Raw genomic sequence first — 27556 nt, forward strand, 5'->3', positions numbered from 1 at the left:
GTAACTACAAACAGTATTGAAAAACACGCCATATTGTCACTTTATTGGTGTTGGCTACACGGTACAGGGTAATATTCTAACTCAATGTTCAGAGACATGCTCATTTTTCACTGTGCTAGTGTTGTTTACACTGGTACAGAGTACATTTTTGACTCTAGCTAGTGTTGGGAAAATGCTGTGTTGCAACACTGAGCATAGTGCTATTAGCACAGATGTGGTGTTTATGTCCAACACTCAGTGTTAGAAAATGAACTCTGAGATGGTGTTAGAATTTCAACACTTTTAAAAGTGTTGTGTAAGACAGCAGGGAGTGGGTTAAATCCTCCCTGCAGAAAACATGTGCATAGGCACATTTGTTTAGTCTAATTGTTTATTGTTTAATTTTCAGTTAATTATTTGATTGTTAATTATCCCCTGCACCTGGTGGTAGTTGTAAATCAGAACCAGGTGCAGGGTATTTAAGAGAGGCAGTCACTCTGCTCATGATTGTTGTTAGAAGGAAGCAGAAGGTGGTGTGCTGTGTTTCCAGGCAGTCACCCTTGTATGAAGTGGTTAGAGTGTATTCTGTTGATGCCAGGTAAACGGCTTTGCTGTCCTGCAGGATAATCAGGGACCTGCATACAGTTTAGTTAGTGCTCCAAAGGAGCTAGGTGTTTGTTTTTTGTTTGTTTTTGTATTTGTTTATTAAAATTAGCGCAACTGTGTAGTAAAAATGCATTTATTGTGTAGTAAAAATGCATTTATTTATTACAATTTTTAAAGGGGCAGCGAACGACAGTGAGTGACAACTCGTTTACAGTTGATTTAACACTTTTGTGGTGGTTCCCATATATACACTTCAAAAGTGTTGAATTTAACACTGTGTTAAATTCAACACTTCAAAAGTGTTGAATTTAACACTCTGTGTTAAATTCGCGGATTCAAATTTGCTGTGTAAATTGTTTTAGGAAATGGAGAAATATCTGCAAACCACTTCAATCCTGAAGTAGTTCTACAAATTTGAGTCGGTCAGCACTGACTGTCTATCCAAAGATATCTAGCAGGAGTGAGCCTAAGCCTTGGTTATTGCTCTTCATCTCAATCAAACTGGTGAGTAACATTCCCTTGTAATGTTTCCATAGTGTCAAATAACATGGGGCACTTTTACATGTTGCATATTTTATGTTTTCTCTTGTTGTTGGTATTGTGATTTATGTATTATTGCACAAAGCAGCACGAAGCCTGCCGTCTCTACTGCACTTGGACACAACTGTCTCCTTTGCAAGGATACAAACTTTGACTAGCCTTGGCTTGTACTCCCTAGGGCAGGGGTCTCCAACCCTGGTCCTGGAGAGCTAGTGGGGCTGCTGGTTTTTGTTTTAACCATTCTCTGTTACTTAATTGAACCAATTATTGGCTTAATTAGTTAAGATGAACAGGTGTTCCTGGTCTTTAGCCACTGATATAGCAAAAGACACCCATAAAACCTGCTGGTTAGGGGCTCTCCAGGACCTTGTGCACCCTATATTTACTGATTTAAGTACAGATGACATACAGTATGGGGGGAAAATGTTTATTTATTTAGGGAAGGTAAATGCTTACCACAACAGAATATAAAATTCAATAGGATTTAGACTAATACCTGTCACCCTGTTTAGGGCTTTTTAAATTGTAGTAAATGTTTATTAACTTGCTCACTTACATATGAACACATGTTTATTTGAGAAGTGTTGGCATATATATAGTAACCTATGTACATTAACATAAAGTCCCTTTTTTGGAATTGTCAGCTCCAAGTACATGATATCATTGAAATTGGGTTAGTTTTCAGCAAATTAGGTTTTTTTTTTATTAAACATTTTTTTTATTGCTTTGCAAATATGTTAATATAGATTTACTAACTATTAACACCAAATGAGCATCCTCTGTTGTATTTGAAATAAACTGTAACGGTGAATAAACTAAACAAATTACTCTGAAATAAAGTAGAACCATATTTGACTATTTTAAATATACATTAATACAGTATTAGACTACACAGTATTAGACTATACAGTATTTTACACTTGCATTTCATTAAGGGTATATTAGGAGATATATTATCATTTAGTGATTTTGAATACAATGTTTAAATATAAGATACATACAGGAATGTACATTCATTGTATTGGTTGTGTAATTACATTACATTTCTTTTGTTTCTCTATCAGAATGAAAAAACAATACACATAAAAATCACAAACTGGAACAAGCAGCAATGTTTGTCAAAGAAATATTCTGCACATTAGTGACAAGTCTTTTCATTGTGCCTGGTAAGCCTACTACTTCTATACAGTATGTATTAGAATATATTATTAAGGACAGTATTGTGTGTGAATATTTAAAAACAATGCAATAGAAATGTATATTGTATTGAAGGAACATTCTCGATATGCAAGTGTTTAAAACTTGGTTGTGCCACAGTGTTTTTAATAAACTCTATGTACCTGGTGTCTGTTTAGCACCCCCTCCGCAGTGCAGCCTCCATTGTTCAAACCCGTTCACACTGACACTTTGTAAGCCTGTTGAGCAGCAGGCAGCTCCTGCTAGCACTAGCGCTGTTAAACATGTTTAAACTCAGTAAGAAAAGCCCTCATTATCATGGATCTTGGTTCATTGACAATGTTACCCTGGCATGGCACTGATCATCTTCAATTAAAAAAGAAACCCATTGAAAAGCAGGATGTGAGTCCTGCCTTCAAACAGCGGACAGCGTGTCTGTGGAATACACACAAGAACAGCACCCATTTAACACATGCAGTACTGTCTTGTGCTGTGGAGCTTTACAATCAAAAACAGACATAGCATTAGATTCCTTGAAAACACGACTGCATTAACAACAATGCTGAAGCTTTGCTTTACCATTGAGAGCTTCCCTAATCTGAAATGCACACATAAACCGCGTGAGTGAATATCAACATGAAACAAGATCTCAAGCAGCCACTGTATATCCTTAGTGTTTGATTTTAATTCCCTGGCTTCAGATTCAATAATGTGTTTATGAATAGTCTTGTGCAGGCAGTAGTTCTCAGCAATGAAAGATAAGTCTGGAAATCTTTCCTTTATCCAATTGATCTGAATTATTCTACTGTACTAGACGCACACAACAGTGTTTTTTTTTTTTTTTTTTTAGTAAGCATGTTAAATGTTATTCCATGTTCGCAATGTAATCTTTTTCAGCTGTTCAGGGTGATGACTGGGGAGTGAATTATCCTCCGCAAGAGATGTGTGCATTGAGAGGATCCTCTGTAGTCATACCCTGTACATATGATTATCCTGAACGCTTTACAAATTTAACTGTAGAAACTGTGAAGTGGTTCAGGAGTTCTTTTCCTGGTATTTCTGATCGAGACACATACGTGTATCACAGCACTGGGATCAATGTGAGTCCTGAATATAAACACCGGACAGAGTATCTGGGGAACAAAGTGAAGAACTGCACGCTACAGATACGTGATCTGCAAAGCAGTGACACTGACCGATATTATTTTAGATTTGAAACAAATCTACAACATGTTAAATGGACTGGTGTCTCTGGTGTGTCCCTTTCAATAACTGGTGAGTGTTTTTGAGAAGTTTCCTCCAATAACATGTTTTAATAAACTTTGCCCCAAACCATACTGAGCATGTATTCTGTTTCATATCACTGAAAATATCTTGTCAATGTGTGCTTACTGGGCTGAGATTTCTTGATCTGTTGTGTGTGTGTGTTTTTTTTTTTTGTTTTTTTTTCTCTGGTTTTAGAATTGAGTGTTTGTTATTTAACCAACATGTCTTTTTATTCCATGAAGAGCCCAAGGTTACCCTGGACCCTCCTGTTCCAGATCATACTGTGAAAGAAGGATCTTTCATTCACCTGACCTGTGGCTTTGACCGCTGCACCCTGAGTGAGAGCAGCTTTGTCTGGTACAGGGAGGGGCAGCCAATCAGCAACGAAAAATTAAACAAACTTCAGTTTAATGTTTCTTATGAGCATTCTGGGAAGTACTGCTGTGCTGTTGCTGAGAACAGCAGCATTAAATCTGAAGAAATTAACTTGATTGTGAAATGTGAGTATAGTGAACAAGGGCTCTGAGGCATTTTAATGAACACTATGATATACTGTATTGAATACTTTCAATAAGTCATATTCACACACAGTATACTCCAACAGCACTGTTATTAATCCATCAATCCAGCAATAAAAACAGTAACCAAGACCAGAAAATGAAGTTTAAAAGCGTAGGTCCGGAAGGGAAGACTGCCCCTGACGCACATCACTCATGCAATTGTAGAAACAGCCTGCTAACTCACGCCTCTATTGGGTTTGACTCATTCACATCCCTCTGGCTCCCCGTTATCTCTTCCATGTCTCATGTTCTTTGTATTACTTTAGCACCTACTGCTCCACTGCTAGTGCTGTGCACAGGATCAGCCTGACATGCACAAGTCATTGCTACCCCTTTAGCTCTCGCACTACTGCAAGAAAACAGTGATGCTTTAGAATATTGAGAACCTGCTCCTGAAACACACTTAAGTATTTAATCATAAAGATCTGCTCATTCTGTGCTGACTTTCAGACTCCCCAAAGAACACCTCTGTCTCAGTCAGGGCTCCTGGTGGAATAGTGGAAGGGAGCTCAGTGACGCTGACCTGCACCAGCAATGCAAACCCTCCAGTCAGCAGCTACACCTGGTTCAAGAATCAAAGTAATGTCATGAAATCAGGGAGTGAACAGAATCTCATCTTTGCAAACATCAGCCTTTGTGACAGTGGAGAGTACTACTGTGAATCAAGCAATGAGATTGGAAGACAAATATCTCCGGCAGTGCAAATACGTGTAAAATGTAAGTACTGTCTGTTTGCCTGCACAAGGACTGTGTTGCACTTTGTATACACTATGCGCTCTTTTTTTAAAAAAAACAAAATACCCAAGAACAGTTTCAGCATTTGTAAAAAGTGTTATCAGCTTTGGCGATGATGCTCTGTTTAATTCAAGTACTGTTTTTTACACTGTTTTTTACACAATAAATAAATAAATAAAACATACATCAGTCTCAATCAATCCTCTTCCTGTTGACTAAATGGAAGGTAAGTTATAGACAAGGTACCAGTATTGGTACATTGAACGTTCATTATCAATCTCTTTCACTACAGATGGTCCAAGGGACACCTCAGACTCCAACCCTGGTAGGCTATTCCATATATTTATAACTTTGTGTAAAAAAAAAAAAAAAAAAAAAAAAAAAAGTGCTTCCTGACATTTTTCTCCTTCCGTTCTGAATCTCAGCAGAGCAGCTGGTCGGGACATGTGCTCTTTGTTATGTAATGGTGACTACCAGGACTGGAGACGCATTTAGGGCTTAGGGTTTAGTGTTTAGCACACCAGCATTAACAATTTATTTTCCTCTTTTTTTTTTTCTTTCAGACAAAATGAATACTATATTAGTCGCAATAGTGGGAATACAAGCAGCCATCATCTTTGCCCTCCTGGTAGTTATTTGTGTCCAATGGTAAAAATCCAAAATATATAATCTGCAGACTTATACATTGGGATAATGACTGGAAAGGATTACCTAAAACATCAGTGAACTCATCATCCATTATACACTAGACAGATCCGATCTACATTTAAAATTAACACATACATGTTGATATTTATTGCAAATTGTACATATTTATATAAGTAAACCTATAGTTAAGTTTGGTAAACACATTGCTTACCACTGTTGCCTCCTGTATTGTATGCACTGTATCTCACAATCTTTTTAAATGTAAAATGTCTTGATACGTCACAACATTGCTCGCTTGCACCCATGACAAACCTTAGACCAATTGCAATACAAAATACTGGCAATGGGTGTGATCGAGGAAGCCATCAGTGAATACAAGAGAATGTTGCAAGGATTGTGTCAAAGATGACAGATGCAAACGGCAATGCAGTGGAGCATGATTTACATGGCAAGGATCCTATGTGGAAAAGGAGGTGTAAATAAAGATATAAAATACATTTTATACACAAAACTAATGACCTTCTTCTAATGAAATAGTCCTTGCAGCAACCGTGATTCAATCTACAGTTAATACAGAATTAAAACAAATACTTTTACTTTTTTTTTTTTACACTATTTTTACATACAATTACCCATTTATACAGTTGGGTTTTTACTGGAGCAATCTAGGTAAAGTACCTTGCTCATGAGTACAACAGCAGTGTCCCCCCACCTGGGAACCCACAACCCTCCAGTCAAGAGTCCAGAGCCCTAACTACTACTCCACACTGCTGCCCTAATGATGTATACATCAATTTATATGTTATAACTCATGTACACGTATTGAGTTATGGGTTTAAAACTTAAGACTGTCTGCCAAACATTTATCAAAATCCATCTGACGTTTTTCTTTTCTCTAAAAGGTTAAAATCAAAATCACCACAAGAAAACAGCCAGGTACAGTAAGCTCTTACATTTACAAAGCCAACTTACAAACAAATAACTGTGCAAACTAAACTGTAATAAAATAAAATCATAAAACATGTTTTTGCAAAAATAACATGCCCCTTGTTTTTAACCATTACATGTTGAAATTGGACTTGGCTATGGAGTTAAAGGGTATTCTGTCAGCATTGCAAGTTAACATTCAATACATTGTATAGTATGTGTGCTGTTTTACAGAATATCCAGCCCAGCAGTGGAGGTGACACCTACGCTACTATTGATCTAAAAACCCTCAGCTCAGATTACGACACTTTACAGGTGAGCCCAATAACAAACAAGAGAATACCAATGCCCTGCTTCTATCAAATTTACTAGAAATCAGTCCAGTCTGAACTGTCCACCCCATGTAGGATTGACTCATTGTGTGACCCTAAGCAAGTCACTTAACCTCCTTGTGCTCTTTCTTTCGGGAGAGACGTAGTTGTAAGTGACTCTGCAGCTGATGCATAGTTCATACACCCTAGTCTCTGTAAGTCGCCTTGGATAATGGCATCTGCTAAATAAATAAATAATAATACAAGCACGTTTCACGAATGAGCTGGATGAGCCAACAAAAATAAGTGCTTGATGCCAGTTTCATAACTCGCCCATAGAGAACTTATTTGTTCAACGCTCAACTCTACTGCTCCATATGTTGAGGCTCTTATTTTATTTGTCTCGATGTGTATTTCTGGACAGTGTGTGACAGTATCACAAACAGTTCTCAGTGCAGCGCCTTGATTGCACTTGGATAATAGATGACACGCTTACAATCTGTATGAGCCTTTACCATTCTAGTCCGGGGTCTGAGGGATGTTTATATTTCCCCCCCAAATGTGTCCCCATCCCCACCAACATGGCAGATTTATATATATATATATATATATATATATATATATATATATATATATATATATATATATATACACACACACACAATGTATCACTCTTTATTTTTCAGGTAAAACATCGAGCTGATTACAAGTGACAAGGAGTTGTGAATGAACTGCTATTTAGTGGCAGATGGAAATTAACTTTGCAGTGTATGAAAGGGCGTTATTTACAAAGTGGGAAAAGGGTTTCTGTGAGAGGAGGAAGAACCCTGTTTGTTTTATTATTATTATTATGTTATTTCTGAAGTCTAGGTGTTTGACTGTAAATAGTTTGTTTTTATGAATAAAATACCAGTAACAAATACCATTGTATGTAATATTGTGCTGAAAGTTTAAAGTGTGATGTTCTATTGGCAATCAATGCCTGTTTGTACTTGTGTTGTATATTACATAGTGTATCAATACCTGTTTTTACTTGTGTTGTATATTACATAGAGCTTGTGCTGCTCCCCGCTGTCTTTGCTCTTTTATTTGTTTTATATTAATAACATGTTTAGTGTTTTGTATTTATAATAGTCAAGCGTGTGTGCCGGTTTAATGTAAACACAATATTTACAAAATAAGTGGTGTAGTAAGTGGCTGTAAACCAGCAGTAGGAAATGGTTTGAATATCAACACAGATTTAAGAATGAATAGAATAAAATGAGTGGTTATAGCAACAGTAGTTATAGAAAACAAGAACGACAGATGCAGTTTTATAAAGAGGAAGTTTCTACATTGCATATCTGCTTACAATCACATGAGAAAGGAAATGAACAGAAGCTCCCAAGCTACACACAGTAAACTGACAAGACACAGGTTCCCCTTTACCATACCATAGAGAAACACAAGGGTCACAAAAAGCACAGCGACGCGTATTAAGAATAATACTGTAGCGATCTTGGTTCCCGCAGGCAGGCGATCCATACACAGCTGATACCGCTGTACAAAAGATCCGGCTCCCTTGTAAGGAGCGTATATCGGGCTTATGTCTTTGTGTGTGATTACGTCACCTACCAGCCCTACGTGCACATTACAATACATTTCTATCTGAGACCTCCTTACCAGCCACATGATCAGAACAGACAATTCTGAAAGAAAAAAGTAGAAATTAAGTTACAATCATTGCATCATCTGAATGATATCGATAAAACTGTATTTATAATTTAGGGGGTGTATATGTCCTGGACCTGAAAGATACCTGTGTCCTATAACATGGTATTAATCGCATGGAAATACAACCACCAAGCCCCTCGACGTCTGTGTGAAGTTTTCTTGCTTTTGCAGCCTCTTTCATATTAAAAACTATGAGAAGTGCACAGCTGGAATTTAGTAAAAGATGATGCACAACTGGCTGGTTAAAGGTTCAAAAGTGATCCCTGGAAGGTAAAACAATCTGGCGTGTTTGATGTTTTACAACGTTGCTGTACATAGCTGTACAGTTTCTAACGACTTAGCGCCCTCTAGCTTGCAAAACGTGTAATTGGCTGGCAATATAACGCATTCTAACCAACCCATTGTGCTGCTAATTGTGACGACTGATTTCGCGTCACTGTGGTCGGAACGTGCGGTTCTGCACTGAAGCGCCAGTTATTGCTCCACTGCTTTGAAACAGTTCTGATTAGCCTTTCTGCAGAGATCTGTCAGTAATTAATGAAATTGTGACTTTCAATTAAAATCGAAGTAACAGGTGAGTTATATATTATTTGAACAAAAACATGACTGCTGAAGAGCAAATCAAATGTCTCTTTAGATCTTAAATATAAAGGTGTAAATTATACATTAAACACAAAAACAGTGGAATGTAATACAAAAAAGGATTCTGCAGACCTGGTAGCCGCACAGTCACACTGGACTGTATGTATCAATGTGTGTCGGTCCCCACAGAGGACTGACACACACTGATAATTCCCTTTATGATCGATCACTCGTCCGTCTGGGTGATGTAATAAAGTACCGGTATGTTACCCGTCTGAGAAAGTTTAGAGACAACATCGCAGAATGTATTGAATTCATGCCGAGATTGTGTCTGCAATCAATTCATGTAACTAAAGCAAGTCGTATATTTAATTTATGTATATGTTTTGTCATGTACTATTGTACAATAATAATACAGTACATGTTCTAGTGCATGCATCGTTTTTGAAGTAATTAAGGCTACATTGTTCTTGCTCTTTGTCTTTTCTTTATTAACATACCTTTAACATTTGCAGTTCAATTGCAGCATGTTGACATGACAGCGTTATGTGTTGTAAACGTGGGCATTTCAAAATGAAAGGTTCTGCTATAGTTTACGTGTGGGAAGGTTCATGGTAAAACCCGGCAGCGTAGAGCTCCCTTAATCGTTAGTGAAGTAATAACGAATCACTTCAAACTAATTGACAGAGTTAATAATGCGCAAACTGGAAGAAAGATGCGGCTTTTTAGAACTTGCTTGGAGTTTTGAGAACCTTCGATATTCGAAGACATGATACTGCGCTCGGAAAGGAAAGAAGTGTTCGGTGTATCGCAGACACTCAGAAAACGTCCCTTATTGAGACATTATGGGTCTGACACATTAATGAATACAGATCCCAATGTGACGTACGTCTCGACGAGCTGAACGGGACTCGTTCAAAATGTGTATTGCTTTTTTGAAGCTATTGTTGTTATTCATATGTATGGAACGTGTATTACTGCGTATTGTGTCTAATTATATGTACAACTGGCCACATATTTATTTTTTATGTATTATATTTAAAAAGCTACATTTTAAAATAGATTCAAAAGTCAAGTACATTAAAAACAGTTTTTTTTTTTATGATCGCCTTCTCTTTTGCCACTTTTCTTATTGCATTGCATCATGGCTCAGAAGATTGTTTCTCTCACATCTCCATTGATAATGTCATTCGCTTGCAAACCAACAAGAATTCATTTGGGATTGCATATTGTTTTAAACAAGAACGAGACTTCTTCCAAATACATTGATCGTGATTTTTAAACTGCACCTAAATATAATGCAGACTAAAAGCCAGTCGAGTTGAGTTCACCTGTCTTATGATGAGTATGGTGTTGTGCAATAAGATATACATTCATTAAAAGCACAAACATGTGTTCGGAGCAAACTCGTAATCTGAGTTTTAATAATATTTAACATGTTAATTACCTAATGTTCTGTTAATACATTCGTTACGTAAAAGATGATATGACATTTCTATTTCCCTATTAGTAGCTCTTGTGAGTTGTTAATGTTTGAAGACTAAAAACAAAAACAAGAACGGGCAGCTATGCTGGTCAAAGGGATGTTCTTCATTTCAGTGACAGCTCTTCTTGTTGTGCCTGGTAAGAATGTATTATTATTATTATTATTATTATTATTATTATTATTATTATTGAGGATGATTGCCCACATTATCAAACAGGTAGCACATCAATAACGATCCATGTTGTGGTACGGAACAGAAAAGCCAGAGCACTTGTTATGTTTTTGTTTTGTTTTTTTAATCGCTCTTCCTGCAGTGATTTAGAGGACAGATCTCAAACCCCACTACACTGGAGCTGCTCCTTTGAAAAGAGCTTTGAAACAGATTTGAAAGTTAAAAGTGTAAAATGTTGTCAGGATGTTAAGAATAAAAAGACAGATTACGTGTTCGTTATTTATAAACAGTTGCAGCAACACGTGGGGATGTATAACGCTATATATTTTTTCGTAACTGCGCTACATACTCTTGAACCTTCGTATCGTTCAATCTCAGTAAACACACACAAACAGCACACTCAGTCTGGGTTCACTCAGCTCGTAGACGTGTCTTTATTGATTAGTTCTCCTCTTTCTTACCCATAAACCCGCTGCTTAATCTCTACGTATCTAGCGCTCTAGCTCTACCTAGTGGCTTTGCCTTGCACGCTAACGTGACACTACACCCTCTTCCTCCATTGATCAGAAATGTGTGTGTGCAGTACTTGATCGCTGTGTCATTTAAAAACCTATTTGATTGCTTGATCTTTTCCAGCTATTCAAGAGTTGGAGTTTAAAGTCCATTACTCCCATGATCAGATGTGTGCATTGAGAGGAACCTCTGTGGTCATACCATGCACGTATTATTATCCCGAGCGCAGTGGGAACACAGAGGTTTCTATACAAACTGTCAAGTGGTTTTGGTTGCCTGACACTGGTCCCATATCTGCTGATTCATCCATCTATGCTTACCATAGTACTGAGAGCCTTGTGAGTCCTCCATTCAAACACCGGACAGACTATCTGGGGAACAAAGTCCGGAACTGCAGGTTAAAGATGCGGGATCTGCAAAGCAGTGACACTGGCAGATATTATTTCAGGTTTGAAACACATCCCCCTCAAACTAAATTTACTGGTATCCCTGGAGTGGACCTTTCTGTAACTGGTGAGTTCTAGCGGCACACAAGTAGTAATGGCACCACTTATTTTATGTTTATGTTAATCATCATCGAAACGCTTTGTAACACACACACACACACACACACACACACACACACACACACACACATACATATATATATATATATATATATATATATATATATATATATATATATATATATATATATATATATATATATACCATGCTTACAAATCATTCTATCACAGATACAGCACCATGTGACTTTTTATTTTATTTTCCTGGGAGGTTTTGCTTTTCATTCACAAAAAACACTGATGTCTGGTTAGGGTTGTGCAACCCATAAGTGCCATGAGTTATTAGTACAGTAACATCAATGTTTAGAATGCTGTCATGGCAACTGACAGAGCCCCTTCTTAGACAGGGTACCCTGGTTCTGGAGAGCTTGAGTGACATGCCGATTAGAGTACTATAGTAATGATATTTCACTAGCAGTAATAGTCTCAGTTTAAGGCAAATGGCAAAACACAGTCTTCTAATAAGGGAGCAATGTATAGACTTTACCTTGGTTAACAGCAAACAACAAACAAAAAATGATTAGCAAACAATGTTCATAGTGCCTCCTTATCAACTGGAATTCCTCTTCACACTGGGCACGGTGCACTCATTGCAACATCATGCACAGTAATTAAAGGAAACTCAAACTTACAGTATTGGCGTGTGACAGTCAAGTCTCTTCAGTTTTACTCAGCTTTTTTGACTGAGTGTTTCTAGTTGCAGATGGAGTTCTTACAGATTCTCTGGTGTTTGTTAATTAACTAACATGCCTTTTTATTTCATGAAGAGCCAAAGGTTATCCTGGACCCTCCTGTTCTATATAATAATGTGAAAGAAGGATCTTTCGTTTCCCTGACCTGTGGCTTTGACCGCTGCCCCCTGAGTGAGAGCAGCTTTGTCTGGTACAGGGAGGGGCAGCCAATCAGGAACGCAACATCAAACAATCTTCAGTTTAATGTTTCTTATGAACATTCTGGAAACTACTACTGTGCTACAAATGAGAACAGCAATATAAAATCTAAAGCATTCAAGTTGAACGTGAAATGTGAGTATAGTGAACAAGGACTGATCCATTTTAATGAACAGTATTATATACTGTATGATATACTTTCAATATGAAGACACTTTTTCAGGAACCGCAGCTTGCAAATGGTTCCAAGAGACTGGGAGACAAGTGTGAGGCAGCTTTGCTTTATCAAACCCCTAGTCTCCCCTGGTGTGCCATGCAGTGGCCTGAAACCTATTCTCCTGAAACCAAGTTCCAAGCCATAAATTGCCATCATTTTCCCTGAGTTTGTCATAAAGATCTGTTCATTCTCTGCTGACTTTCAGACCCTCCAAGGAACACCTCGGTCTCAGTCAGTCCTCCTGGTGAAATAGTGCCAGGGATTCCAGTGATTCTGACCTGCAGCAGCAATGCAAACCCACCAGTCAGCAGCTACACCTGGTTTAAGACGAGTAGAAACCATGTCGTGAAGTCAGGTCCTGAACAGAGTCTCATCTTTGACAACATAAGCCTCCATGACAGTGGAGAGTACTACTGTGAATCCATCAATGAGATTGGAAGAAGTGTATCTCTGGTAGTGCCGTTAACTGTAAACTGTAAGTACTGCCTGTTTGCCTGGAATGGGCAGCTTAGTCATGTTATTGACATATCACAAGGGAAATTTAAAAAAGTGCAAGATAGAGCATTTCACAAGAATAAAACCAGCCAGGTTAGAATAAAGGGCTCAGCTCAAAGAAATGAGGATTGACGAGGTCCTTCGGATCAACATGAGCTACAGAACCTTTCGACACGTGTTTTGAATCCCCGCAGAGCAGCTGGGCGGGACATGTGCTCTTTGTTACGTAATGGTGACTACCAGGACTGCAGACACATTTAAGGTATTGGAAGTGTATGTAACGGTGCATTTATCATTGGTCCCTTACTTTTTAAAGCATGCATTTAAGACTGGGGATTGGACTGAGATTTTGCTGTGAAGGACAGAGTGAACAGATACTAATACATTTTTTTTCTGTCTAATTTTCTTTTATTTCAGCCACAATGAATACTATAATAATTGTAATAATGGGACTAGTAGCTGTCAATATTGTCATCCTGGTAGTTGTAGTTAAAGTCAGAAAGTAAGTATTTATTATACATATATATATATATATATATATATATATATATATATATATATATATATATATATATATATATATATATATATATATGCAGACGTATACATGTGACAGTGACTGGAATGGAAGACCTAAAGCTGAACTCGCCATCTATTTCTAAACATTAATAAATAAATAAATATATATATATATATATATATATATATATATATATATATATATATATATATATATATATATATATATATATATATATATCTGCATTTAAATCGTTTGCATGTCACATAGTTCATATTTATTTCCAATTGTACATCTCTCTCTCTCTCTCTATCTCTCTCTCTCTCTCTATAGATAGATAGATAGATAGATAGATATCCCCAATAACTTTGCAGATATGTATTCATTTTTTTCTTATTTTACTTTTCAGGTAAAATATTGACAAGGAATGCGGACATGATCTGTGCTCTCAAGCTATTTAGTGTCAGATGGAAATCTACGTTCCGGTGTATTATCACTTCTGCATTAAACAGACGGATTGTGTGTGCAGGTCTCGTTTCCTTCATGTATCTGCTCCTCGTCTCTCCACACTCGTTTATGTCACTTTGAAAGAGTCAGAGAAAACAATTAGACACGCCTGCGTATCTTGACATAGTTTTTAATACCAGTTTTAGGGTTTCAAGCACATTGTCTGCATTGATTTACTAATGAACATTCTAGCAGTTTCCATTTCTGGATAATAATGAGCTTTAGAAGAGACTGAGAAGATGCCATGCTTTTTAATAATACAGATTATGAAAGGGCCGCATTTATAAAGTTATAACCTTATAAAGAAATGTAAAAGTTAGTTTTTTCTGAATAAAATACTAAACTAAAGCAAGTGGATTGCATCACAAGGTACGATACGTATCCTAAATCACCAAGAACAACACACAAAAGAATGCACTCGAAATTAAATGCGTGCCATTGCCTGTCAGTAAAACTAACAGAAACGAATGGCAACTCAGGGCTGCTGACGACGTCAGGGTGGAAATGTTTGCTTGCCTGGCTTGGTTTCTTTAGTCTCATCTCTGAAGTGTGAAGGGCTGCGTTGCTTTGTTGTTGGAAACGGGGTCGCGTGTGAGCCTCAGCTCTGCTACAGCAGCGTACTCAGTGGAGTGGTCGCGGTCAGCCACAGGTCTGCAGGGGGCTCTGCTCTGCAGCTCCAGCGCTGCGTACACGATGATCTCACTGGCCTGGTCGTTTCCGTCCCGCATCCTGACAGGCGAGTACACAGTCTCCCCATCACCTCGCTCCTGCTTTGAGCTACATTGCGGTTTCTTATCTTTTCGTTTTTTGTACTGGATGGTAGTGTAATGTAGGTCATCTCCACACTGTGACTGGAAATAAATAAATGCATGCATAAGTACGTATATTTATAAAATAATGCTGCATCTACTTCTATAAAATGATATATAGCTATATAATAACCCAACAAATTAAAACGATAACTATATCTGGTGTGGAGCCGATATAAATCATAGAAATCCAGAAATGTATTACAGGTTTTTAACGATTATTAACATGGAACACCAGCTTATAGAAATACTAAAAGAAACCCAATAAATTAAACGCGTTTGAATGCATGAAGCCTCTTTTATTATTTCACTATTGAGCACCATTGAGTGCTTAGTGGTTATAGGTGGTTTAATGCAATCGCGTGTAATGGATGCATTACACGGCGTGTTAAAAAGCAATTAACACTTTAATTTGAATGCGTTAGTTTAAAACAACTTTAAAAACAATACAGTTCCTTGAAAACGTATAGTAACATATTCTTATAACATATCAATAAACTACAGAGGTCGCATTATTGATGGTGTACTATACCTAAATATTAAAAGTCTTGTTATACTAGATATCTGCTTGTAATTGTGGTTACAGTAAACGTAGATTTTTAGAACCACGTATAGATTTCTATTTTATATTGTAGTAGATGCCCCCCTACCTTCTCATCTCCATTGTTGTGTCTTCTGTGGGGTTTCTGATCTGCTTTAAAAGACAGAGGTGTTTAATTATTACACAGTTTAGAGTATGATCAGTCTGGGTTCTTTTAGCGGGTTGACCCACAAGCGTCATTTAGAAAAGCGGACGAAGAGCTGGTTTCATTCCTACTTGATCAATGAGTTTTGTTCTTTTGCTGAAATGCAGAATTATTCGAAATATTTGTGTTGCAGGTTTTTCTCTGTGTGATGAATGAATATAAAATAAACCAGAACAAGTAATTACCTGGCAGGCCTCTGGGTTTTCTGCAGCAGCGTTTCAGAGCACAGCCCATCAGCGGCACCGCGAACAGGAGTCCAATCAGGGAACAGTAATACCATTTGCCATGATTACCTGAGCGAATATAAAATAGTGCAGAATGGGTTCTAAAATCGAATCTCTCGTAGAGTGAAAACAGCATGAAAAACAGCATGAGTTTTTACACCCTTGACTCAACTAAACACTCTGGAACAGTTTCATTAATCTCTGAACTCGCTAAAGTAATTTTCATTATTTGTCAGTTAACAAAATTGCATTGGTTAATTCTATTCTCCTAACATTTGTGCCCCTCTTTCCTTGTAAATGATGGCTAAGCATCTAAAATATTTCAGTTGCTGTCAAACCTTTTAACGGAGTGTAAGTAATTTTAACGGAGTGTAAACTGGGAATGCAGCCAAGCGCCACTTTATGAATTACAGTATATAATTCAAATAACAGTAACCGCCTTGCTAACTTTTACACATCCAGACCTAATTGTGAAGAATCAAACAAAGAACGTAAATTTAAAAAAAAAAAATCTGTTTCACCGTCATCGATGATTCTCTCGTCGCTTAGCCTTGGCTTCAGCACACACGCAACCTCAAAGCCATTGTCCCAGCGAGACCGCTCAATCTGCAGGCTGGCGTTTGTGCTGTAAATGCCGTCCTGGATTAACGAGGGGGGTCCCCGCTGTGAAGAGCGGGGTCCCCCAGGAGGTGAATCCCAGGACAGGGTCACGCGTGGAGGGTAGGGACTCAGAGTGCTGCAGGTGAGGGTCACAGAATCACTCCTCTCCGTCTCGGAGCTCACTGTGAGGATGTGAGTACGATGGAATAAACAGATTTGAAATAATTGCACACATGTGTAAAATAATACATACCTAAATAATAAAGTCATAAGTTAATGATGAATAGATAGTTTGTTGTATATATTATTTTACCTATGAGTGCGAAACGTATTGATCTGAAGGCAATGATTTGAAGAGTGGCGAATACAAAGTGTCCATGTCTCTGTTTTAATGTTTGGTGCTGCAACAACTATTACTTCTAAACAATGAGTGTACTCAAAACTAAGACGCTGAAATGCATTGCAGAGGAAGTAGTTTCACATGTGTACTCCTCTTGCGTTTTTAGGATGTTTTCAATCATTCATTTTTACAATTACTCATGTATTATTATTATTGTTGTTCTTTTAAGTTTCAGGAGCTGCTCTTCAGCTCAGATATAAAACAGGAATTGCTTTAAACCACCGAATATTTGTAACAAAATGAAATAATCACAAAACCTTGAGACTATTATCAGCATTATGATTTAAGAATTGGCTTATGTTAGCCGCGCTGCAGTGTGCTTTTCTGATGTGTATTGATGTCATGTAGTTATCTATAAACTTCAGGAGATTAGCTGTTGATATTTCTGATAATACTTCAAAATCTATTTCACTTATCGGGACATATTTTTAAAAGACTTTACTCCTGTTTTTCATTATTTCCTGTTTTTGTGAAGAATGACAATTCAACAGTAATGTACAACACGAAGAAACAGTTTAGTGTGATTAATGCTTCAAAGAGCACCTGTAGAACTCCTCTGTTTGTATCCTGGGACACTATCACCCTTCATGTAAATGTGCTTTATTTTGCTCTTATCAGCCCCTATTTTACTGCATTTAATCCTGTACTTCAGAATACTGTAATCTGCCAAGTGTTTAACCTGTAGTACTTTGTATTTAATCACATCCTGATGTAACTATCACTATTTAATCATATCCTGATGTAACTATCACTATTACCTGCTGTATTATTGAATTGTGGTTTGTCAAACTTGTACTTTACTTGAACAAAAGTTATTGTATTTCTTGCTCTTATTGTATTACTTGTATTGTAACGCTTGAAATGTTTTTGCTTACGATTGTAAGTCGCCCTGGATAAGGGCGTCTGCTAAGAAATAAATAATAATAATAATAATTAAGAGACAGTCGATTACATGACTTAGATGTAAAGTCAATCAGTGTGTTTCTGCTTTCAGAAAATAGGAGTTAAAGACTGGAGCGAATTCTTTGAAAATAAGGACCGTAGTTGACAAAAGCGTCCCTACCTGCATAGCTGATTCTTTGAACATGCAATGTGTGATTCACTAGACATGTGATTTCAGTGCCAGTGTTCCACACTCCCTTTTCAAACTGCAGGCTGGCGTTCTTGCTGTAGGTACCGTCCGAATTCAACACGAATGATCCTTGTTTCTCAGGTTCCCCGGATGGGGAGTAAACCCAGTACAGGTTCAGATCACGAGGGTAAAAACCCACGGCGCTGCAAATCAGGGACCGTCTCTCCTTCACCGAGCGAGCGAGGAGTCGGATTTCTGGGGTAGCTGATAAGAATTTATACAACAACATCAATATAGCATAGTGGTCAATAATAATGAGGATGTAATTTTAATGTAATAAATGTAGCTCCACTCAGAATATATCAGCACTTTAATTCTACGTGTCTTTTTCCCAACTCAAAATGTTATCTATCAATTATCCAATCAATCAATAAAAAACAAACAATAAATAAGATTAGCTCAATTAATTATATATATATATATATATATATATATATATATATATATATATATATATATATATATATATATATATATATATATATATATATATATATATTAATAAAACTAAGAAACATATTACTTGTTGTAAGAGATTGCTTAACAGATGTAATAATGGAGAATGGTGCTTAATAAAAAGCATGACCAAAGTGTTTGTTCTGTCACTATATGCAGGGTTTTTATATGCTGAACACATCTTTCACGTGTGCCGTGTTTTATTTTAAAATGCATTCTGCTCATAAGAAAAGCTTCGATGGCAGGTTTTTAAATGAAGAGTATTTCGCTGGCTTTTCATAAAGCAAGGGTTAGTTGCAAGGGGGAGACTGTACTAAGTTGTTGTTAACATGGTTGTGTGAAAGTAATTTCCAAATATCTGTTCAATAAATCATGTCTGGTTAGTAAACTGAAGTCAAACAACATTTTTTATAGGTTATTTAATTCACTAGAAGTAATATTTACTCCGCAACGTAGCATTACAATGCGGCTATAGTGTTAAATAAAATAGTATGTTTGTTTGTTGTTGTTGTTGTTGTTGTCGATGTTGGAAATACTGTACAAACAAACACTGACAAATATACATGAAAAACCACCACTGACAAAGCAGTTGTATTTTATACAGATAGATATTTACCTTTCACAAAAAGTAATGTTTTGTTCACAATCTGCTCTTCCGCAGCTGGGTAAAAATACGCCTTACAGCTGTACTCTCCGTGATCGTACGCGCTGACATTATCGATGGTGAGGATTGTGTAGCTGTGATTTTCACGCTGGAAATGAGATATTCTGTTGGTGTTTTCGACAGGCTCTTCTGTGTAATATCTCTTCGGGTGTGCTGGTTTCATATACCAGTGGTATACAAACCTCTCCAATCCAGTCTGGTTCTTAAGAGCGCAAGTAATGTTCACAGTCTGTCCTGGAGCGACTGTAAGAGACTGCTGGTACTGAAGAACGTGTACAGCGATACACACTGGGGCACCTGTTAATAATAATAATAATAATAATAATAATAATAATAATAATAATAATAATAATAATAATAATAATAAAAATAATAATAATAATAATAATAATAATAATAATAATAATAATACACGACGAATATATTGATTTTCAATATTTTCTGATAAACAAATAAGTAATAAAAACTGAATATTGTATTAATTTAAAGAAATATTGAGAACAGCAATAGCCTACAACTAGAAATGTGAAATAATAATACTATTAATAATACTAATAATAAAAGTAATGAATAACCTGGGATATTTTGGTGATCAATAACAAAACAAAAACCAATACATTTGATTTGTGTCATTATTACTTGAATAGGGTTTATGCTGAACATTAACATGAGTGCGCTATGCTGGTTTAAAATCTGCAGATAAGAAAAGGGTCCATTTGATGCACGTTTATAAATGAACGCTAATGATGTGTGATCAACGTTTAATAAACCATTATTAATAAAATGCGTGTGCCGTGAATGCGTATTAATAGAATCTGAAACAAAAAGTGTATTCATGGTTTATAAATTATAAATTATTAATCCTGATTTAAGGTTAATTTAAGTGTCTATATTAATAAACAATTTAATTATGAATTAAGTTATTGTCTTTTGTAAATCCTAAATATCATTTTATAAGCAAATGCTGAATTGTAAAAAAAAAAAAAAAAAAGAAAAAGGTTGTTACTGATGCCAAAGGGGGCCGCACTAAATATCAGCAGTAAAGACATTTTCAGACATGGCTGTGTTTTTAGTTTCTAATTAATTTCATGTAAGATGTGTTTGCAAAATGAATAATGTCTGTAGCAAATTCATTTGTTTTGTGTGAAAAGCTCAATAAATAACTACTGTATATATATATATATATATATATATATATATATATATATATATATATATATATATATATATATATATATATATATATATATATATATATAATCATGCACGCAATAGAAACATAACATAAAGGTCATGTATCCACATGTAACACACAAATACTACTCACTTAGCCAGATGAACATGAAAAATAAGTTTGCCGCTTTGTAGAGTTCCATCGCTGTGAACCAAGGGTTCAACAATTTTCGTTATAAACTAAAATTAGAATCTCCTCTGAGTCGTATTAAAAAAAAACCGTTACCCACAGTTTAATAAGAGAGGGTGGTCTTCCTGTAAGGCGCGGCTTGCGTTTAGATTCATATCAGATGTGAAAATGAAACGTGGTCTAATCAAACGATCTAGAACAGCGGTAGATCTAAATACCAACGTCCGGTAAATAATCTAAATAACATCTGTCTCGCGTTCACATGTTTCTACATACAAAACGCACACTAAAATACATTGTAATTTCAATTTCCCATAAAAGGAAGTGACCTTTTGTGTGTATTTCGTTTCAGCAAACATAAGTTAAGATTTTGAACCTTTTTTGTAGTTTTGGTTTTAGCATCATGACTTGTGAAAATGATAGATCTGAAGTCTAAAGAAAGTTTTTTCTATGGTCTGTTCATTGCATTGGAGATGGTTCTCTTCCCTGTAATTGGGTACAGCTATCTATTATCTCCTGGACATGCTTGTGCGGCTAATTCTCCTGCAGTGCCACATTGCTGATATGGGCACAGTCTCGGGAAGGGACAGCCAGCCTCCCCTGCTCTTCCAGCATTGCCATGTTTGACTGCAGCACAACATGAGTTGCTGGCTGGTGCCCCAGTCACCTTAATTCCATTGGATAGTCGCCCCCGCCCTCTGCCAGTGTGTGGATCTGCCTCTGTTTGCTGCTGGGCGCTGGTCCAGCGTCTGGGAGCCCCATAGATCAGTAAACATGCCCTGAGCTAGACAGACACCTCCGCTCCACACAGAGAATCATGTGATCGGGCTGTAGCATATAATGTGATCATGTGATCGTCTGTAGCATATAATGGTGACCTCTATTACGAGTTGCGCACGCAGCTCTACCATGTGTGAGCTACGTTGTGGGGACTTTCTCTCTGCAGCAATACCCCTCTCGAAAAGGTGGCTTCGTGTTCCCTCAGTTTTAAAATATTATTCTCAACAGACACATTTGCTGCTAATAACTGGCCTCTGGTCCACAGCCTCAGGCACAGTGTGTTAAACACAACCTGCCTGGATAAAAACACGGGTCCAGGTACAGTAGAAACAGTCTGAACACACCTACTTAAAGTACATGTTATGGTTTGAGGAACAGGAAATGTCGTGTAGGCTACTGGTACAGTCAACAGCAACAGCATTGCCACTGTCACATCTAGTGTTTAATTCAGCACCTGATGCTGTGTATATCTGAATAGGTTCATGCACCTAATGTCCAGGAGTTTTGGTGCATGCACTTACACACAGTACAGGACATACTATACATGTTTTTATTGCAGAGCAGCCGAGCAGTCCCTGTAATAGCGGGTGCAGGGCCCCGGCTCGCCCACCTCCTGCGTGTTTTCTTGTAGTAACACAAGACCATGAATAAAGCAGCGTTTGTAAGTTCCAAGCCGCCCTGCTGAACTCTTTCTCCTTCCTGCAGTGTCGGGAGCCCTGCTCCGCCCGCCCCTCTCTGCCCTACTCCTCTGCTAAACTTGACTTGGAGCGGATCCATAACGGGGCTGAATTACAGAAACAGCTGCTCTTGACACAGGCGCACTCATAACATACAAACAACGAACAATATACAATAAGTGGGCTGCGCACAAGAAAGAAAATAGTCTCGCTTTTTGGTTTCCAATCTCACAGAAAGGGGATCTTATCTTTAGGTAAGTACTTTTCTTTTTCGAAGTTTTTTTTTTTTTTCACTCCGCCGCCCACACACACGCAGAGGTCAACTGTGTAGCAGTTGTTGATCTGACTGGATTGTTTGCTTTTCTCAGTACCGTTATAAACGAGACCAGGGCAATTACAAACATGTCGGGTCTTTTAAAACGTGAAGCTCTGTATAACACAACTTACTATACACGGATCATTTACTTTTAAGTCAAAGTTGAAATGTTGGATGTTAGCATTTTTCATGACGCATTAAACGATAAATAGACATATACGCGAACAATCAATCAATCAATAAATAAATAAATAAATAAATACATGAATCGTGTTCCGAGTTAGGAGAATGATATCATTGTACTCGGCGGTTGGGATGACTCCGCTCTGTAATTCAAAGCGCTCTAACTTTAACTGTAATATTGGTGCAACATCTGTTTTCACTTTTTTGCCAGAAATGGTTCTGTACTCCCCATTTATAGCAATGCTTTTTTTTCAAATATTTTCCTTCCACTTGCTTCTCGTGCCGTGTATGTCTAGTTCCGAAAATAACCCAAAACAGCTGTGCGTGTAACGGAGCTGTACCCAAAGCTTCACCAGAGAGTAATTTTTGAACAGCTCACTACGCACTCTTTCCTGGTCTGAGGCGGCAGTGTCTGTCTGTTTGTAGAAACTTAACTTTGGCTTCACCCGTGCACTGAAATGAGATGCATTTTTTCCCCCAAAATTTTTTTTCTTCTAAAAAATAATAATAAATAAATAGGCCTCCTGTTTATTTATTTAAACTTCCAATGTTGTGAACTGTGGATTACCAGAATGCGTTTGTGAGTATTCCTTCCACCGCACTCTGAATTGCATTGCTATTGTTCCACTCGTCACAAAGTTTGTACTCGTACGTTTTTTAATTTTTTTTTTTTTTCAAAGTCAGTGGATTCATTATATTTAGTTCGATATTAATAAAATGGCTCTGGACTGTGGTGGGCATCTCTCACAACAGTCTAGAACTGTTGTGTGCATTTTATTCTTTTAAAAACCTCGTGAATATGTCCCGATGTTTTAAAGTATGGACTGGACTTCTCAGAAGTACTTCCAAAGACATTACAGATACATTCCTGTCCCTCTGTTTTGAACCTGGGCTGTGTTTCTGTTCTGTAGGACCATGGACCTCCCTGTGCTGCTGGCGATCTGCAGCTTTGGAGCCTCAGCTCTGGGTGAGTCACTGCTGCCTGTTACAAATATTAGAGGAGAGCAGATAGATCTGTTAGAGCATTTTACAGCAACCGGGAACCCCCTTGAATTACACCAACCACTTATTTTTAGTGGTAGCCCTTGTGATTCTCCAGTGCTGTAAAATGCTTCAACATTTTTTTTAAAGAGAAATGACTGCCCCCTAAAAGATTGGTATCTGTTATAAATGCTTACGTACAGTTCACATTGTCTCTTATGGTGGGAATCCCATTTTATGTAACTTGCACTTGAGACACAGTACATTAGATAGATTGATAGCGGGATGGTGGCAGCTGCTCCTGTATCCCAGGCTGCAGTGTCTGGAAAATTATTCCTCCATTTCTACGCCTGAGCTTCCCTGAAGAAATCAGAGGCTGATTGAAGAATCTTCAACAATTCAGAATCTTCAACAATTGCTCCAGAACTCTTTAGAGATGCTGCAGATTCCGAACCAGAGCAGCACTAATGTGTCTTTTAAACACGTTACAGTTAATTTAAGATCTGTCAGTGCAATGGGCCTCAGTCCTAAACCAATCCATACATCAACTAAACAATCTGACTTTCTTAACAACATCTAAGAGTGTATGCTGTAAGTATATGTGCTTGAATTCATGGGAAGAGGGGGCATTGATTAATACACAGTTTTTTTCTCCCTCAGTTAGCAGTGCTGCTGACCTGGAAGGAGGTAAGATAAAGATTTCTGTGTGTTTAGTGAAACTACACATTATCTAGCTCTTCTAAAGAATTCCTTTGTATTTTCTATAGGCATCCCTTTTATTTACTGATATATTTTCGCATGATATGTTGTACCCTTGAAGAGTGATCAGAAATGCTCCCACAATGTGTATGTGCCCCATTAATAATGGAAAACGAAATGAACCTCGAAATAATTCACAATTCACATTTTTAACCCATGTTGTTTTTTTCTCTCTTCAGACCAGTCATTGAATGAAGACGACCCTTTTTATTATGGTGAGTTAAACGCAGTATTCAAAGTATATAAAACCTGCTGATTAATGTCACATTAACATATTTAATTACATGCTGCTTTGTAGTTTGTCCATATCCTTAACAAAAAAAAACAGACAAAATTAGAACAATTTGATATTTCAAAATCTAACATGAAATACTGTAGTATTATGGCTTCTGATAGACTTTTGCGATTTTGTAGTTTCTTTGATTACATGATGTTAAATAAAAAATCTAAATTATGTTCATATAGATTTTTTTTAATTATGTCTCAATCCTAAAATTCTAGGTGATGCAAAACTTTTTTTGCCAGAGCTGTGCTTTAGAGTAGTAACTGTCAACAGTTATTGGTTTTGGATCACTAAAAGTATAAAGATGTACGAGGAAGTCTGGGATCAGTAAGTATAATAATGAGTAACAATAATGATCTGCTGTGCTTCAGATTACAAGACCCTGCGGATTGGGGGGCTGGTCTTCGCTGTGGTCTTGTTCCTAATGGGAATCATCCTCATCCTCAGTAAGTGAACTGTGGCCCCGGTATAGGATCTGGATTCAATCAAAATGAATGAGCTGCCATAGCCATTATATAGTAAAGCTATGGCAGCTCCATCAACTTTCATTTAATTCAGGGCAAACTGTTTGTAGCATGAATGCACGCTGGATCTTAATGCTTTGTAAGCACACCTTTCATTTTGAACAGATTCCCTGTGTTTTCATTGCAGGCAGAAAGTGTCGTTGCAAGTTCAACCAGCAGCAGCCGTAAGTGACTTCCCTCGGTTTCTTAATCCTCTCTCTTTAACATTCTGTCAGAATATTATCATTGGCAGTTTGATAAATAAATATACATGTAGTTATTGTTACTTTTTTGTCTGTTGAACCTTAAACATTTCGACTCACCCCAACAGTGCCCTCTGCTGGGAGGTATTGCCTACCAAGGTCTATATAATGAAAGTTGAATAACATTTTTTTTTTCTCATTTTTAGAACTGGTGAACCGGACGAAGAGGCGGGCAGTCTGAGAGCATCAATCAGACGTGAGTGATATTGAAGCAGATATTGAAAACAGGAGAGTCTGAAAGAGATACATTATTACTACAGGCTTGTGTCATGGGTACAGCTGATATTGTAAAGAGATGCATTATTACTACAGGCTTGTGTAATGGGTACAGCTGATATTGTAAAGAGATGCATTATTATTACAGGCTTGTGTTGTGGGTTCAGCGGATATTGTAAAGAGATGCATTATTACTACAGGCTTGTGTCATGTGTACAGCAGATATTGTAAAGAGATGCATTATTACTACAGGCTTGTGTCGTGGGTACAGCAGATATTGTAAAGAGATGCATTATTACTACAGGCTTGTGTCGAGGGTACAGCGGAAAATTGTAAAGAGATGCATTATTACTACAGGCTTGTGTCATGGGTACAGCTGATATTGTAAAGAGATGCATTATTACTACAGGCTTGTGTCGAGGGTACAGCGGATATTGTAAAGAGATGCATTATTACTACAGGCTTGTGTCGTGGGTACAGCTGATATTGTAAAGAGATGCATTATTACTACAGGCTTGTGTCGTGGGTACAGCTGATATTGTAAAGAGATGCATTATTACTACAGGCTTCTCCCCTGTGCACTCAAACATGACACAAGGGAATTGCATTTGTTTTGCTTCCTGGGAGCTAAGAGAGCTTACACGTATAAACTATAACCTCCTGCTGCTGGAAGTAGTCACCGGAGCTTGACTATTAGTCTCGTACTTGGACTTGGACACAGTCCCTGTCTAACACTAACATGTAACTGTATGTACTTTACCCAAAGTAACACTAGGTAGTCCACCATTAGTGCTATTTGAGGTCTGTAAAAACAGATGATGGTGGCTTGTGGTAAAACTGACTTTGCAGGACGTTAGCAGACGTTATTATGATCTCTTTTAAATGCATGTTCTTCCTGCATTCTAACCAACCTTACCTCCCTTGTCATTGATAGGAATGTCTTCTAGGAGGCAGTAAACACTGGACAGGTCTCAGGTGAGTCAGAGAGGTTGCATGGTCATTGCTGTGCAGTCCTATCCTATTTGTCATCACCCTCCTAAATCCCTCATGTAGACTTTAAGAGGAGAGAGAGATTGATTTTGATTATTATCTTAAGAACCGTTTGTTCTATTCTGATTCCACTCACTGTGGACTTATCTGGGCATTACTTAACCCTGAAATGTGCAAAGGAGCTACTCAGACCGACTTTTGGGCTTTGTCGTGCTACCTGTATCATCCAGCAGGGGGCAGTGGTGCTTCACAGTTTGACTGCAGTCATGCAGTTCACCCGCTCTGTTCCTCGCATGCAGCGTCTAGTTATCTGACCTCCCGTCTCTCTTTTCTGTTTCAGAAGGCGTCCCTGAGATTTAAGATGTCCCAGACAGTACACGACATATACAGGGTGCCCGGGACAGAAGACTGCTACTCATACATATAGTAGATCGTTGTGCTCAACAGCTTGAATAACCAGCTTCAAAACGTTTTGATGTGGTGTCTAATAATGTAAAAAAGGAAATATGTTTGTTTTAATATATCGTTCCAGCAGTGACAGGCAATAAAGTTTTCAGTCATCTCTAAACCTGTGATTTATTAATTTGTTGATTTATTGATTTATATGTATCAATGACTTCATACACAGTAAGGGGCTCGTGAATAAGAAGACAAATATGGATTTTCAGCCCAGGATTCCCAAACTAAATCTGAATTGTTTCATTGTCCTTAAATATTGGTTAACAAGGCATATCAGCTTGGTATTATTGACGTTATAGGGCTGCCAAAGCTTTTACAACGTTACAGATTCGCTTGCTCTGCA

The 27556-nt window shown here is 37.5% G+C and overlaps 4 protein-coding genes across 12 annotated transcripts; 3 read left to right on the plus strand and 1 right to left on the minus strand.

The window, feature by feature from the left end:
* The first annotated feature begins 308 nt into the window (after positions 1-308).
* Positions 309-7668, plus strand: LOC117964958 (B-cell receptor CD22-like). Of its 6 annotated transcripts, none has more exons than XM_059011027.1 (11): positions 313-577; positions 948-1089; positions 2190-2291; positions 3199-3576; positions 3810-4067; positions 4578-4844; positions 5155-5187; positions 5426-5510; positions 6413-6446; positions 6672-6752; positions 7435-7668. In XM_059011027.1, the coding sequence occupies exons 3-11, from the start codon at positions 2237-2239 to the stop codon at positions 7459-7461; spliced, it is 1218 nt and encodes a 405-aa protein (XP_058867010.1). In that variant the 5' UTR covers positions 313-577; positions 948-1089; positions 2190-2236; the 3' UTR covers positions 7462-7668. The 6 variants fall into 6 exon arrangements, with proteins under 6 accessions (XP_058867014.1, XP_058867012.1, XP_058867010.1 ...); XM_059011028.1 differs by having other exon boundaries at positions 313-541; XM_059011030.1 differs by having other exon boundaries at positions 314-577; positions 3322-3576.
* Positions 7669-11244: 3576 nt separating this feature from the next.
* LOC131709010 (B-cell receptor CD22-like) lies at positions 11245-13888 on the plus strand. The gene is made up of 4 exons (XM_059010601.1): positions 11245-11727; positions 12548-12805; positions 13093-13362; positions 13800-13888. Exons 1-4 carry the CDS (start codon positions 11382-11384, stop codon positions 13886-13888), a joined length of 963 nt encoding a protein of 320 aa, XP_058866584.1. The 5' UTR covers positions 11245-11381.
* Positions 13889-14664: 776 nt separating this feature from the next.
* LOC117433788 (uncharacterized) lies at positions 14665-20857 on the minus strand. Of its 4 annotated transcripts, none has more exons than XM_059011292.1 (7): positions 20768-20857; positions 19393-19737; positions 18252-18524; positions 16710-16970; positions 16150-16257; positions 15869-15909; positions 14665-15254 (listed from the first exon to the last, which is right to left on the minus strand). In XM_059011292.1, the coding sequence occupies exons 1-7, from the start codon at positions 20814-20816 to the stop codon at positions 14946-14948; spliced, it is 1386 nt and encodes a 461-aa protein (XP_058867275.1). In that variant the 5' UTR covers positions 20817-20857; the 3' UTR covers positions 14665-14945. The 4 variants fall into 4 exon arrangements, with proteins under 4 accessions (XP_058867275.1, XP_058867273.1, XP_058867274.1 ...); XM_059011290.1 differs by having other exon boundaries at positions 14665-15260; XM_059011291.1 differs by having other exon boundaries at positions 15869-15912.
* A 1437-nt stretch (positions 20858-22294) lies between these two features.
* On the plus strand, positions 22295-27322 carry LOC117434271 (phospholemman-like). Its single transcript, XM_059010990.1, has 9 exons — positions 22295-22514; positions 23671-23726; positions 24401-24427; positions 24679-24714; positions 25154-25228; positions 25434-25470; positions 25695-25744; positions 26699-26739; positions 27095-27322. The coding sequence occupies exons 2-8, from the start codon at positions 23675-23677 to the stop codon at positions 26719-26721; spliced, it is 300 nt and encodes a 99-aa protein (XP_058866973.1). The 5' UTR covers positions 22295-22514; positions 23671-23674; the 3' UTR covers positions 26722-26739; positions 27095-27322.
* The last annotated feature ends 234 nt before the right edge of the window (positions 27323-27556 follow it).

The sequence above is a fragment of the Acipenser ruthenus genome, chromosome 41 (genome assembly GCF_902713425.1).
Source record: "Acipenser ruthenus chromosome 41, fAciRut3.2 maternal haplotype, whole genome shotgun sequence".
Classification (NCBI taxonomy): domain Eukaryota; kingdom Metazoa; phylum Chordata; class Actinopteri; order Acipenseriformes; family Acipenseridae; genus Acipenser; species Acipenser ruthenus.